This window comes from Topomyia yanbarensis, chromosome 2, assembly GCF_030247195.1.
Source record: "Topomyia yanbarensis strain Yona2022 chromosome 2, ASM3024719v1, whole genome shotgun sequence".
Lineage (NCBI taxonomy): Eukaryota > Metazoa > Arthropoda > Insecta > Diptera > Culicidae > Topomyia > Topomyia yanbarensis.
Genome location: NC_080671.1, coordinates 86,545,349 through 86,559,779, shown reverse-complemented (window position 1 = coordinate 86,559,779; position 14,431 = coordinate 86,545,349). Strand labels below are relative to the sequence as shown.

General features: G+C 34.5%; 1 protein-coding gene across 1 annotated transcript in view; it reads left to right on the top strand.

Annotated features, from left to right (window-relative positions):
* The first annotated feature begins 1,571 nt into the window (after window positions 1-1,571).
* Window positions 1,572-14,431, top strand: part of LOC131678743 (golgin subfamily A member 6-like protein 25) — a 29,405-nt gene continuing 16,545 nt past the window's right edge. The window contains exon 1 of the mRNA XM_058959029.1: window positions 1,572-1,658. Coding sequence (XP_058815012.1) covers window positions 1,620-1,658 — 39 coding nt within the window. The 5' untranslated portion in view covers window positions 1,572-1,619. The remainder of the gene's footprint in view (window positions 1,659-14,431) is intronic.

Here is a 14,431-nt window from a genome sequence, read left to right as displayed (position 1 = left end):
CTCTGAAATTGGCGGGTGCGGCTTAACGAGTGTCTAATCAAATTACACTTATGCAAGATATTTCAAGACCAAAAAAATTTAATTCAGTTAAATGAAATCGGAAAATGTATATGTGTATGTGTGTCAAATGTCTGCCAATTTCTCCAGAGATGGTTGATCGGATTTGCCTAAGCTATTTGTCAAACGAACGGTATAACGACTGCCTTTTTTAAGGTCGGAGCTCCTGTTCCGGAGTTATGGGTAGATGAGGGTGGCCACACAGTAAATTTCTATATAAATTTGGTAAAATGGTAAATGGTAAATGGATGTAAATATTTTTGGATTTGCAAAACCACTAATGACTGATCAAACTCGCCCTTATCACATATACCATCTAAGATTGCTCTTGATGTTCCAGGGGAACATGCTAAGCTTCGAAGTTAATGCCATACCAATTTCTCAGAGAATCCTGTACCGACTTTCACAGACTTGATTTCAAATAGAAGGAACAATACATAAGGGAACATGGGGAGACTTGACCAGGTTTTCAGTTAAACCTACGGAAATGTCTAAAAAACTTTTCAATCCTTTAAAACTCATTTAAATGTAATGCGCAGCAGTATTGCGCATATTCATGATTTTTTGTAGAATTTTTGGTTTACTTTTTCCAAAGTTATAAAAGTTTTTCAGAGATGAGTTTTTTTGGTCAAGTCTCCCCACCATGGAAAGTTTTTGGTTGAAGATTTCCCAAAAAAACTGCGCAACATATTTCAACTTTTTTGATCGAGGGTTCAAATTATCCTATGCCACGATCAACAACATGAAACAATATATCATGTGAAATAAAACTGATTTTCGGTAACGATTGTATATTTCGACAACCTCGAACCTTCGCAATCGAAGTCAGCGGTGAGCGAACGTGGTAATATTCCACACTACAGATCCAAACGAAAGCCTGTATGGATCGATTTATGCTCATGTGCGCCGGCACTAAGTAAACGGGCGTCGGTCCATCAACACCTAAAAATGTACTCAACAGTTAGTCAACATAGTCCGTGAGTGACTGGCGCCGCATCTAACAGGCTATAGTGGTTAAAAACAAATCCTTGCAGCATTCAGACTCCCCAGGGCGGCGGTGGGGACTTTCGATTTCATGTTGTTCATTCTCCCTCGGGTCGGGTTACCATAGCGAACGGGTGGGTACATGATGGGGTACCCACATGGCGTGCGCTGTTGATTTCATTCATGACCGGTTTATTCCATCCGATAGTAGAGTAACTCTCTTTCAGCCTATGACTTATGCTTGATACACTACTTTGAGTAGTTTGCGCGTGTTGTAAATAAATCGCATGCGCTGGAGTAGGTAATAAGGTGAGTGAGTTGCTCTCGCCTAGAATGGCTTTCGCTTTCGGGCTGAGAGTAGCTGCGCTGAGCGCCTTTGCCGAATCGATGCCGGTTGCTTGGGGGTTTGAGCTTTTCGCGCGGCGAACCAGCCAGCGAAAGAGTTTACGCGCCAGTCGCGTGGAGAGAAAAAAAGTTACCTTTGGTATAAAACGGTTGATCTTCTTCAATTTATTAACAGTATCAAGACCAGCGTGGTCAAGAAGTGTTGTGTTTGCTTTAGTTTTAGCCTAAAACTGATGCGTCGACCATCTAGGATGAGGTCGTTAGCACTGTTGGTTAGTGTCCTTAATTATTTTACTATTTTTAGTGCTAAATGTTATTTGTTTTATGATATGGACCATTCATAATAAATATGTGATAAACTGCGTATCAAGGTAGTGATAAGGTTGCTCCCGAATCCAGAACCAAAATTTAAGTGATTCCATGAGTTTGATATGTGAAGAATATTTAATACCTGAAAAAAACATCAAAAGAAGCAAAAACAGTCCTAGGTGGAGCAGTAGCAGTTGGATTTGTGGAACCCAATTACGTTAATTAACTTACGAGTTACGCAGTGTTGAACTTCCATTACTGGACGATCTCAATATCAATGTCGCAGAAGTGCCCTGTGGTTTAAGTGCCACTTCTAACCTGTATTGGTCACAGTGATCTTGATCGGTGATCTGAACTGCACTGAAGTGATGTGATTAATTTGAACAGCATACTCGACTGTTACTAACAAGAAAGGAGTTGCTCGAACCTATGGTGATCATGCATCTAGCAATATATCTGTGTAGTGTGGAAAACTATGAGAAGCATATTAAAGAATGTTGAATGAACATACTAACAAGAAGCTGGTGATGTTGTATAAGGTGATGGTACTTGATGTCGTCTGTAACAAAGAGATTTTACCATAGTTCGATTTTAAATCATAACGCCGGAATGGATGTGATAAATTGGATCAGTCATTTTATTAGAAATCACAGTAAAGCCTATTTTAATAGGGGGACCGCATAAATTCATAACCGCCTAAAATTTCCATTTAAAATTTTAGTACATCGTAAATTACTGGCATGTTCAGAATACCGCGAAACGAAAGAGGCTTCATCTTGTGTTTTTAGAGTAACGAATTTCGGAAAAATATCACAATTCTTGAGCGTTTTTCCAAAAAGACATATCTGCAATGAATTACTCTCTTTGTTTACTTTCACGGCGTCACTATAACACATTTCACTTATTTTACAGTACAGATCGAAAGACGGTGGTTTTAACTAGCATATGATGCTGTTAAAGTGACCGAATTATTAACAGAAGAGAAAGTAAACAAAGAGCAGATTGCAGATATGTCTTTTTGAAAAATCGCTCAAGAAATAATGGATTAAAAATAATTTTCATTGAATGATTCGCGCCACGTTCGGTAATGACACACAACAGTCGTTAAAAAACCATTCAATTCGAATATGTTCTCGAGATATTTATTTTCATTCTTTCTTATATACCAATTCCAGAATGCGGAAAGATTTTTAATGACTATGGTTTGATGGTTTAAAAGAAGTAGGCGAACATGGGGAGACTTGACCAAGCGCGAAATTCAACAATTTTAAATGATGTGTTCTATTTGGTACCTATTTTTAAAAAAATGCTTCTATATCTGTTTTTATCTCATCAGGTAACTTTAAAAGTTTGGAGTGAAAAATGCTTTTCTCATAGAAAAATTCATTAATTTGCGTTATATGATCTAATTTTTTATCAAACTTTATATGGACATATCTATTAGGGTAATTAATTCTTTTTTATAGAACTCATATATCATGTAATATCTTATGAAGTAGTGAAATGGCTTTTCAATAATCGGATTATTGGAATAGTTATTTATAAAATTAGCCCGACATTGAACGTAAGAACTGATGTTGGGTAGACTTGACCAAGAAATGAAGGGAAGTGGGGAGACTTGACCAGAGAAAACGACAACATTACATTTCAATGAGTTTTAAGGCATTGAAAACTTTTTATACATTTACGTAGGTTTAACTAAAAACCTGGTCAAATCTTCCTATGCTCCCTACCTTGGTTCATCGTAATATAGTCATACGTACACAGCCAGCTTTCATGGTTTTGTGGGAGAGTATATTCGTCCAAGAGCAAATAAAATAAATCAGAAATCCCTTCATTTGTAACTATATTTCCGTGTTTGTTCTTGAAATCTCGCTGCGTGTATGAAGCATCAATGAAATTGGTATAACATACCCTTCATTGTCAGTAGAATAGCTTTTCTGGCTATGTACGATATAGGGCGCTTCCGTGGAACATCTTTTATCTAGGCTCTATTCTGTTTTGACAAAATTTAGCTCATTTCCACGATATGAATGATGGTCTAATGCTCACCATTGAATTTGTTGGGTATTGTTTTCATATATTACTGAACAAATCAACACATGAAATCTTTTGAATGCATTGAAATCATGTCTTAAAGATAGTTGTAAAAAATGTCTCGATTTTGGCTTTCTCTGACTGGTAAATATAATTTAAACGAATTGGTTTTCAACAATCCGACGTTTCGGCCCTTTTTGTGGCGTTTCTCAAGGATAATATCTGTATTTCGATTTTGCTAGGGACATTTTAGTCCAGTGTTAGGAGCGCCCCTAACAAAAACAAAAGACAGCTATTTTTTCTTGAGTAAGGCTACTAAAAACAGCCGTAAACGTCGGATAATTCAATATCAATTCATTTGAAATACATTTACCAGACTGTGAATTCCAAAATCGAGACATCATTCACCCCAGTCGATTATCTAATAGTTGTAAAGAATTATCAAAACATTTTTCAAAAACGTATATATTTTCGTTTCAGTGTGTATTTTGAAAGTTTGGATAATTTTTTACAACTATTCGATGCCCGAACGGGGGTGATTTTTTTCTTAACTCGTTTATTTGATAAGGCACGTTTTCGTTAAGTGCCAAATTCTTTGTTTTACAGTTTAGATTTCCTAAGACTAGGGGTCTTATATCTCGATTTTGGCTTTCTCACTCTAGAGGGATTCCATGAGAAACCGGCAAAATATGAGCATCGTCGATTCGAACGAAACTTTGCAGTTGTGTTCGGTTTATGAATCTCCATGATTTATTCTGCCAATTGCAATATTTAGATACAAGAGCAATTTTACAAAAGGGCGTAGACGTTACGTGCATTAATTTTTATTTTTTTTGTTCGATTACTGCATTTTATTCAGTAATACTATTTGAGAACGAGTTACAGGGAATGAATACTTCTGTGCACAAAAAAATATGCACTGAAAAAAATGTTGCGTCATTTTTTACAAAAACAAAAATTTGTGTTAAAAATTTAAATTGCGAAAAAACCTTTTTTTAATTTTTTTATATTTTGTCAATAAAAGCCTAAAGAGAAAAGAAACATTTTGAATGTGAATGCATGATGGAGAACTAAAAAAGTTTTTCTGATAATATCTTAACACATGTTTTTAAATGTTATACGATTTGGCAAACAACACTGTAATTTTATTACAGAATATAATTCTAATCATTTTAAATAAAAATGGATTTAACAAAAATCTTCTAAAATGCGATAGTTTTCGAGATATTTGCAATTTTGTTCCAACCAAACCAGTTAATTCGTGTGATTATGTCCTTTTTAAAAGTTATTCACGTTACCCTATCATAAAATGTCAACAATCTAATGTTTATCGTTTTAAAGACGTGAAAGAAGCTTTTTAGTGTGTTTGGATCATGGAGAAGCCTTTAATAAAAAAGTTTTCCCAACGACAAATTTTGACATATTTTTATAATTCATACTATTGCAAATATACAATTTTCTTTTTTAATCGCCATTTTAAATCAAAATGCTTACAACAAAAAATTTCTGAAATTTTGTTTCAGCAGCGCATTTTTTTATTTTATTACGACCTTTTCATAAATTATTCGCGTTTCTCCATCAACAACAAAAGGTTTTTCAAAAGGCCCATAACAATTCCTGTATCTTCCCCTTTGACATCAAGGCGATATTGTTAAATGTTTGAAATCTATGCGAAAACAATCAAAAAATTATTCAATCATAGGGTCTGATGTTTAAGCTATATAGGGTAAAGTGCCTATTTTCACCATACTAAGCAGGGTGCCTCGCTAATTCATTAATTTCTCGGCCTACAATCAATAGAATGCGCAAAAATTGACATCGACAACTTTGCTTCGTTGCTAATAAGCAATATAATAACACAAATGCGCTGAAAACAGTGTAATTCTCGTGTTTGAGAGCAGCGAAAACTCGAATCGAGGGCCCCTCTTGTTGCGCTACCATTTGACTCAATGCGTTAAACAAAGATGGCACTGCTCTAACCAACGGCTTCAAATGGGTAGGGTGATAATAGAAACATAGCGAAAATGGTCTCATCACCCTAGTTGAATCATATTTTGGTTGTTTTCGTGTAGGTTTCAAATAGTTCAGCATATCGCCTTGATATTAAAGAGAAAGTTACAGAAAATTTTATGGGCCTTTCGGAAACCCTATTGTTGTTGATAGATAAACGCGAATAACATATGACAAGGTAATAAAAAAGAAAAATGCTGATTGTAAAAACTGTTACGCCCTTTTAAAAAAATTCTATTGAATCAAAATAATCTTATTGATTGTGGAAAATGTTTAGTATCTCATGCCGGTGAAACGCGAAAAGTTCTATTGGAATCAAAGATGGTCGGTCTCGATTTTAACGATGTTCAGACGGTTGTTCGTGGAATTACTCTCTAGTAAATGTATTTGAAATAAACTGGTTTTGAATTATCCGATGATTCGGCAGTTTTTAGTAGCCCTGCTCAAGGAACTTATCTGTCTTTCGTTTTTGTTATGAACGCTCCCAACGCTGAATAAAGTGTCTCTACCAAAAGCGAATGACATATTATTCTTGAGAAAGAGCACCAACAACGACCGAAACGTCGGGTAATTCAGCATTAGTTTTGCAAATTACCAATCTCGACTTTCCACTATTAAAAATTCTGAAGAATGTTTGAGTAGTATGAAAACAAATTGGGACTTGACAAAGAGCTACACTGGACAAAAAAGATTCCCAAAAAGAAACTTTTCTTATATATTCGAAATTTTGTGTTTTCGTGTAAATAAGTAAATTTTAGTCATTCATTATGATTCTTCAAGTAATATTCATAATCAAAATTTAAGCATAGATGATAATTTTTAAATAAATTCGGTGAAACCGATTTTTATTAAAAATTTCGTCGAGTTAACGAAAAATTCTTCAGAACTCAACACTCAAAATATTTTTTACAAGTGGACTTCCGTTTGTTTGAGAGGTTTTCGTTCAATGATGTCCCCAGAGGTCCAAAAAATCAGATGCATTTGGAAATACAAATACAAATTGAGCATTAAGTTTTTATGGGTAATTACATGTATGCCCAAAATACGATTTTCTAATTTTAGAGCATTTTTCGCATTACATTTGATATAATGCGAATTTCGCATTATATGCGCGGCACAAAAATTCATACTTAACGAAAAAGCGAAACAAACAAAATTGTGCCACAAACCCTCTAATATGTTGGTGCCTTCGAAAACAAATCAGCAATACCTGTAATTGTTAAGAAAATCTTTTATTTACCGAGTCCGCCTATTTACTGACTGAGTCATGACGTCGCAGCTGCTTAATCGTAAAGTAGCATACATACGTTTCGCATCAGACCACTAACTCTCCAAACTCTTCAATGTGTACGTTGTACTTTGTATACACTACCCATCAAAAGTTTGGAATCGCATCAATAAGTATTGCAATACCCATATTGAATATTGCAACTCCCTTCGAAAAGTTTAGTATCACCTAGGAAAGGGTTAATTCATGAGGCTGTATCTCGAAATCCTGATTGTCTACATATTGGCTCTCTTCACGAAAGTTGTTCTTGAAGGAAATCCGGCAGGTGAAAATTTTAGTTTGGTATTTATGTCACTATGTCATCAATCATTTTAATAAAATTTTAAGATGTTGCCAACAGTCTGCCCTTTCATGCCACGTGTTCTATTTTGCAAGATCTACGTAAATCAAAACGGGAAAAAATGAAAACTGAAAACACCGCCAACTAGCCCCAGTCTCCTCTTCATATTTTGCAGTTTCTCTTATGAGAAAAAATCTCAGGAATCAAACAGAATCTTTGTTTGCGACCTTAGCCATGATACTAATAGTTGGGGCTCTAAGGCTCTTTGTCACTCAAAACAAAATTTTATCTATTTCTCATGCATATATCGCAATTATTCTTCAATCACCTTTCATAAAGTAACCTCGTTGCACGTGTAAAATTGTCAGAAACAAAATGGAAGTAGATTCGATAAAGGTAAAATTCAGAAACATATTTCTTGACATTTAGTCTCGATGCCATATTTTTTATTAAATTGCATCTATCAACTCCCTTAAATAATAAATTATTTTTCAATTCACTTTTCCTACTTTAAAACCTGCTTAGGTATCAATTTGTAGAAGTTTCATTTCAGAAAAAATGCGGGAAGTTCGGGTATTTGGGAATTTATTGAAAAAAATGTGGTTTCCAGATTAATTGTCGTAAAACTAATATTTCAGAATTTTTGCCATACCCAGAATACTTTCGGTTTGTTCCTGAGGATTTTCCACTTTCATCAAAGTATATTTGATTAAAATCGATTTAAGAATTATTAAGATATATGCATGAGAAAGCGATAAAATTTTGAGTGAATGACAAATGGCATTGGAACCCCAACTTCTCGTATTCTGACTAAAGTCTCAAAGGTTCCGTTTGATTTCTGAGATTGTTTTTACATTAGAGAAACTGCAAAAAATTTATGGTTGGTATCGTGGGGCGGAAATGTCATTTTATATAGGGGATGTTGGAGACATAATATCCTAAAACCCAACACTTCCCAATTTTTGGAGTAACGAGCATTTTTCCATTCAAATACCTAAATTGTTTTTTTTATAAAAATAGGAACAAACAAAAAAATTTCACTTCAAAAGTTATTGCATTCAATGTATTTTTCCCTTAGTGAAAATTCGATGGAAGATCCAAAATTGTCAAAACGATGTGAAATTTGACATTTGATCTTTGACATATGTTACAATATGGAGAAGGAAGGGGCGGAGGAGAACTTAATAAAAATGTTTTTTGCAATGCCCTATTTCACTTTCAAAAATAGTGAATCGCAGCATTGTTGACTAATCTGAATCAGGAATTAGTTCTCGAGGCAGGAATGGTTAATATATGAATTGAATCATTAAATCGATTGGTGGTATCTTATGGTTTTGTGAACCATTTCACAAACACGAATACCAGGTCGTGATTAGTTTTCGAGAATTCATAGATCAGCTCACGGAATAAAATTGTATTCAATAATAATATTTCGAATTTTGCGCAATAATTTACGTGAAATTATAAAGATCATAATCTGAGTTGCTCTTCTAAGTTTGTGAACTAATACACGAGCACGTAGAACAGGTCGGGATTAATCTATCTATCTATCTTTCTATACATATTAAAGTCAATGTTTGTATGTATGTGATTTATGGACTCTAACACGGCTTTACCGATTGCTGTAAAAATGTATACGTGTAGACATTTGTTATGGAGCGTGTTGAGAATTATCTGCCCGCCAGATGGCGCTTCGAAACAAATTGTGTTTTACTCCTATTTTGTCGAAAGTCGCAGCAACGCGTGGCGGGTATTAGCTAGTATTTTATAAATCAAGAACCAGTTTACGAAGCAATAATTAATCCATAAATAAAATGCTGAGTTCTGTGAAATTGTTCATGTGAACGTATTCCAAGGTTATTTCTCTAGCTGGTACTTGAATGCCTTCCTAAAAAATCACCACAAATCGCAGCTGAGGGAATTAATGAAATTTATCTGGTCCTCTAGAATCTGGGTTACTTAGTAACCGTTCTAAGCTCAAATCGCCAAATGGTCTCGAAACGATGTGAAACAGATTTTTGAGGTGATTTCTAGAATTTGGTAATCTATATTGCTAGGATTTTATTGAAATTCACAAATCGTATCCCAGTACTGGGGCATGCACCCGGCAATCCAGAATTTCGGGAATAACATTACCCCGTCTTATTCTTACTAGCTGCATCCTAAAGTGGAAAAGTTGTTAAATACAAAACATCCAAAAGTATTCAAATGGGTTACAAATTAACGTAGTTATGAGTTATTCAATTTGCTGTTACCCGGGTACCCTGTCGGTCTGTAAAAGGTATTATTTGTTAGACACATATCAGTTAGCAATCCTAGAGTAACAATATATATATATATATATATATATATATATATATATATATATATATATATATATATATATATATATATATATATATATATATATATATATATATATATATATATATATATATATATATATATATATATATATATATATATATATATATATATATATATATATATATATATATATATATATATATATATATATATATATATATATATATATATATATATATATATATATATGGTATGACCCTAATTAACATTTCTTTGCGTCTGGCATCACATCACACAAAATAATCAGTTAATCTGTCACTAATTCGAATTCCATTTAAATTAGCATAAACACGCTCCCACCGGGTTATTCCTCCTCAACGATGCGACAGTCAATTGAATAGCGCCAAAAGGAGCACCAAAACGCAATGCTCATTCACACATATGGCACGTGCGAGCATATCTGCTTTCATTTGCATGCTAATCGGGCGCCTCCCGTATTATACCTCTCTCGGTCCGGGCGATGGCGCTAAATATATGGCTGCGCATGAATCATAAATCATACGAAGCGACCCGTTCAAGCTAATTATGATGATCATCCGCATCATAAAGCACCGGGTGGCTGTGCATAGAGGGAACCCGGGCTCTGGAACTGACGATAAACGAAGTCGAAGACGTCGGGCAGTCTACTGACAAGAGCACGGGAGACGCCTTCGATAAACATTCAATGCGACCGGTTTCCACCGGTATACTCTATCTTCTTTCACCAAGCTTTCGGACGCATTGTTGTGACGGCGGCGCTTCTGCTACGGCAGATGAAAGCATCGAGTTACTTGTTTGCATAGTACTCGGCTTCGATGTTTTAAGAGATCGCCAAGCTGTTTGCATATTGCCATACGTTTATGATGGTGATGATCTACTCGTGTTATGGGATTGTGATGTTTATGTTTCCAGGTGTTCATAGGAGGTCTAGTGACCTACTGCACTGGTTGTGATTGACCGATGGAACTCATGACATTTCAATGTCAAGGTCTCTCGACCTTTCTCGTTGGTGTAGTTGGGTTGGTGTGGTATTTTGTGGTGCCACGTTTTTGTGAGATTCTCAGGGATTTTTAATCTATTCAATTCACTTTGAAGGCTAGATTAGGTAGTATATCCGGCACCTTCGATGGACCTACAAGTCTTAACGAGTAGATTATGATATAACTTTTCAATATGGAACGTTCTTGAAAAATAATAGCATTTACTCATGTTGATTTGAGATTTTAGGGACGGGTTCATACAATCACTTTCCAGAAGAATGACTAGGGCAATAACGCAAAGCGATTTTTGAATAAGTAGTTAGTGGAGATATTGAAGTCAATTTCTAGGTTTCTTATTAGACAAATTTTGACAACCAAGCACCTAGTTTACGGTTTATTTTTCTTAACGTTGCCGAGCACTACAATAAACAAATTGTAGCAAAAGATGGCAAGTTTCTACATTTTATAGAGATAAAAGTCAGTGTTTTCGAACCCAATTAGTGGATGATACATTGTAATAATCTCTACGATCATATTTCGACCAAAATATCTGCCGTACTTATAAAAAAGAACAAAGCAAAATATAAAGGAATCTATTACAAATTACTCTACATATCCCAATATAGCCACTACATATAGCTTCTACAAAGTTCTTTGTAACTCTATTTCCTACAATTATACTGAAAACGCCAAACCCCTGTCTAATTTTGCTGAAAAAATGAATTTTCAATTTCCTCTGAGCAGAATTTCTCTCCCAGCTCATTTTAGCAAAAGATGTGCCTTTTTCTGTCTAGAAACTTCCGCAAGTATTCCAAATCTTTCAAATTAATGATTTAGAAGTTATTCAATTTTGATCGTGAGACTTGCATTTTGAGAGTTTTGTGTAGGTTTTTATGTCGCTGGTTGTATTTTTATTCAACTACACGGTATTGCACTTCATACACTAAACCGATAAGAGCCTTAATGTGCTTTTCGGGAAAATATCTGGCATTGACTCATAACTGACAATGACTTGGTCAATAACCTCTCTGACTAGTTCCATAACTTCAACAGTAAATGATTTTCCCGTTCTACTATATGATAAATGAAAATAGCGTGCCTCAGTTTCGTGGGATAAATTGATTCGGCGTGAATCCGTCGAATAAAGCTACAATTGCTGCGCCAAAAATTTATCTTTAGATGCAGTTCGGTTCACCACACAGACAACTCTGTGAGAATTTCCACTCCATCTTGCAAATTGAATGAGTAAATACCTACTACCGAAGTGATTTGCGTGCACAATCATAGTCAGTACATTGCGTGCAGATCCGATAGAGTTTTGTCTATTCAGTTAATTTTTTTGTTTCTGCAGCACCGTTAATAAAGGTTGCCATTTGAAACTTTTTAGGAAAAATGAATTGTAACGAAGAGAAAACAATTAAAATTTTTATCGAATCGCTGATTTTTTAAAACGATTTTAGCTTTTGGAGCTGAATAAATATTCTTCACAGACAGAAATATTATGCATTATTAAATCATAAATTACGCAACGCTTTTAGGGGGGGGGGGGGTTTCCGAGAAATTTTGACATATTATTACATATGGGGGAAGGGGAGTAAGCTAGAACGTTACGTAACAGTCTTTTACTGAAGAATTTTTTTTTCATGAAATTTGTTACATAATAGGGGAGGGGGGATAGAGAAATTTGTTACATGAGGGGAGGGGGAAGTCAATTTTGGGCAATTTTTGCGTTACGTAAATTATGAATGGCCCCTAAATGTAAAATTAAGTTCCACCTCAAATACACACAACTTGTTGTGCTTTCTTCAAGAAAATTGATTAAAATTTTACACGTTGATTGAAAAGTACAGGATACCAATGCATTTTAATGTATTATTAATACAATATTGCTGTAAAATAAACGATATGTATTATCACACGAACAATAGTGTAAAATCATATGCTCTTTGATGCTTCCATTGTGTGCATCGAATTCAACATAATTTTCAATCAAATTTTTGATTCAAGCTTTGTATATGTTTACATTCACACTTAAACATATTTACACACTAAGCCAGCCAAAAGTTGTTCGGTAATTTCTTTTGACGACTACCACAGTAAAGTGATATTTTTACGGAGCTTTCAGCAAATTATTTAAAAAATTGCGGTAAAATTTTCATTTTTAACGATTTTCAGTAATTTTTCGAATAATTTGCTGAAACCCGCAATATTTTTCACTGAATTTATCAGCACTTTTGTTTTTTTCGCTATATAAACATTATCCAGTAAAAAACTGACTGATTGTTCGGCAAAATTGTACCAACATTACCGAACCTCGTCAAAAACTTGCAAAACAGGTACAGCAAATCATCTATCAAATCGAGGAAACTACTGACTGACCAGTATTTTTTGACGTTTGGATAGAACGGATTGCGGAGAGTTCAGTAACCGAATTGTTTTACTGAATTGATTACCGAACGGTTTGCTGTTCAAAAACCCAGTAAAATTTTACTGTACCCAGTAATTTGAATTAAGTGTGTACATCTCACAAGATGCACATAAAAGGAGCGTAACAATTCATTTGAATTTACGTTCAAGAACATGTAAAAATACACTTTGTTCACAATTCTCCATCTCCATTCAACCGAGTTCTACATAAAAAAAAACACAATATTTTATTTTACAATGCGAAACAAGTAAAATTCCTTTATTAGACAGCAAAATACGTCGCAGTGTTGTTTACGTCAAATGTAATTTTCATTTTTTCTAAGTGTATTTGTAGGGGAGACTGAGGATACTTGATCCCCTTTTTTTATTTTTCAATCCAAGTCCGTGGAATGATAAAAAAACTATGTATTTTTTGTAATTTTATATTGTTTCTAGGGATGACTGATAATCATAAAAAAACATGGAAATATTATACTGGACATGAGCTATGAGCATTTCTGGAAAACAACAAAAAAATGGAAAATTCTTAGATTAGTGGAGACTCGATCCCTAATTTGGGGACACTTGATTCCTTTTTCAAAACGTGTTTAAAAGAGCATGCAGGGTAATAAGCCTATTTTACCCTGTTTTACATTTCTTACAAAAGAAATGTATAGGATTCGCTCAAACTTTGAAAACTTTTTCCGAGGCCCGGAGGGCCGAGTCTCATATACCAATCGACTCAGCTCGACAAATTGAGACAATGTCTGTATGTGTGTGTGTGTGTGTGTATGTGTGTATGTATGTATGTACAAAATGTCATGTAATTATCTCAGCAATGGCTGAACCGATCTTAATGAAATTAGTTTCAAATGAAAGGCCTAACGTTGCCATTTGACACTATTATTTTTGATTTTCGATATGTTGTTTACTTTCTGAGATATGGGCGATTTTGTCAAAACACGGCAGGTTTTTTGCAAATAACTTTCAAACAATACAATCACGTCCCACAATCTGCATATAAATAGAAAGCTTGTAAAAATACCTTTCTAACAAGCTATAGATTGTCTAAATCCGTGCACGAGCAGCGGAGATATTGAACATTTTGTATTTTTAGTCCACGCTTACCAATTTCCCCTAACTAAAAATGAGATTGTTTCATACAGAGTATTGCTTTACTGGTGTTTTAGGTGCAAAACTAAACCGATTTTGAATATCAGGGTATGAAAACACATCTACGTGATTCAAGGAATTCGATGTTGAGAACATTTTGTGAATTACCTTTATAACAAATTAACTATTTCTAAAAAATCAATATATAAGTTTACTTCAAAGACAAAATAATGTGTTGATAAAGAAACAGTGAGTTCTAGTATTTATTCCTTGGAT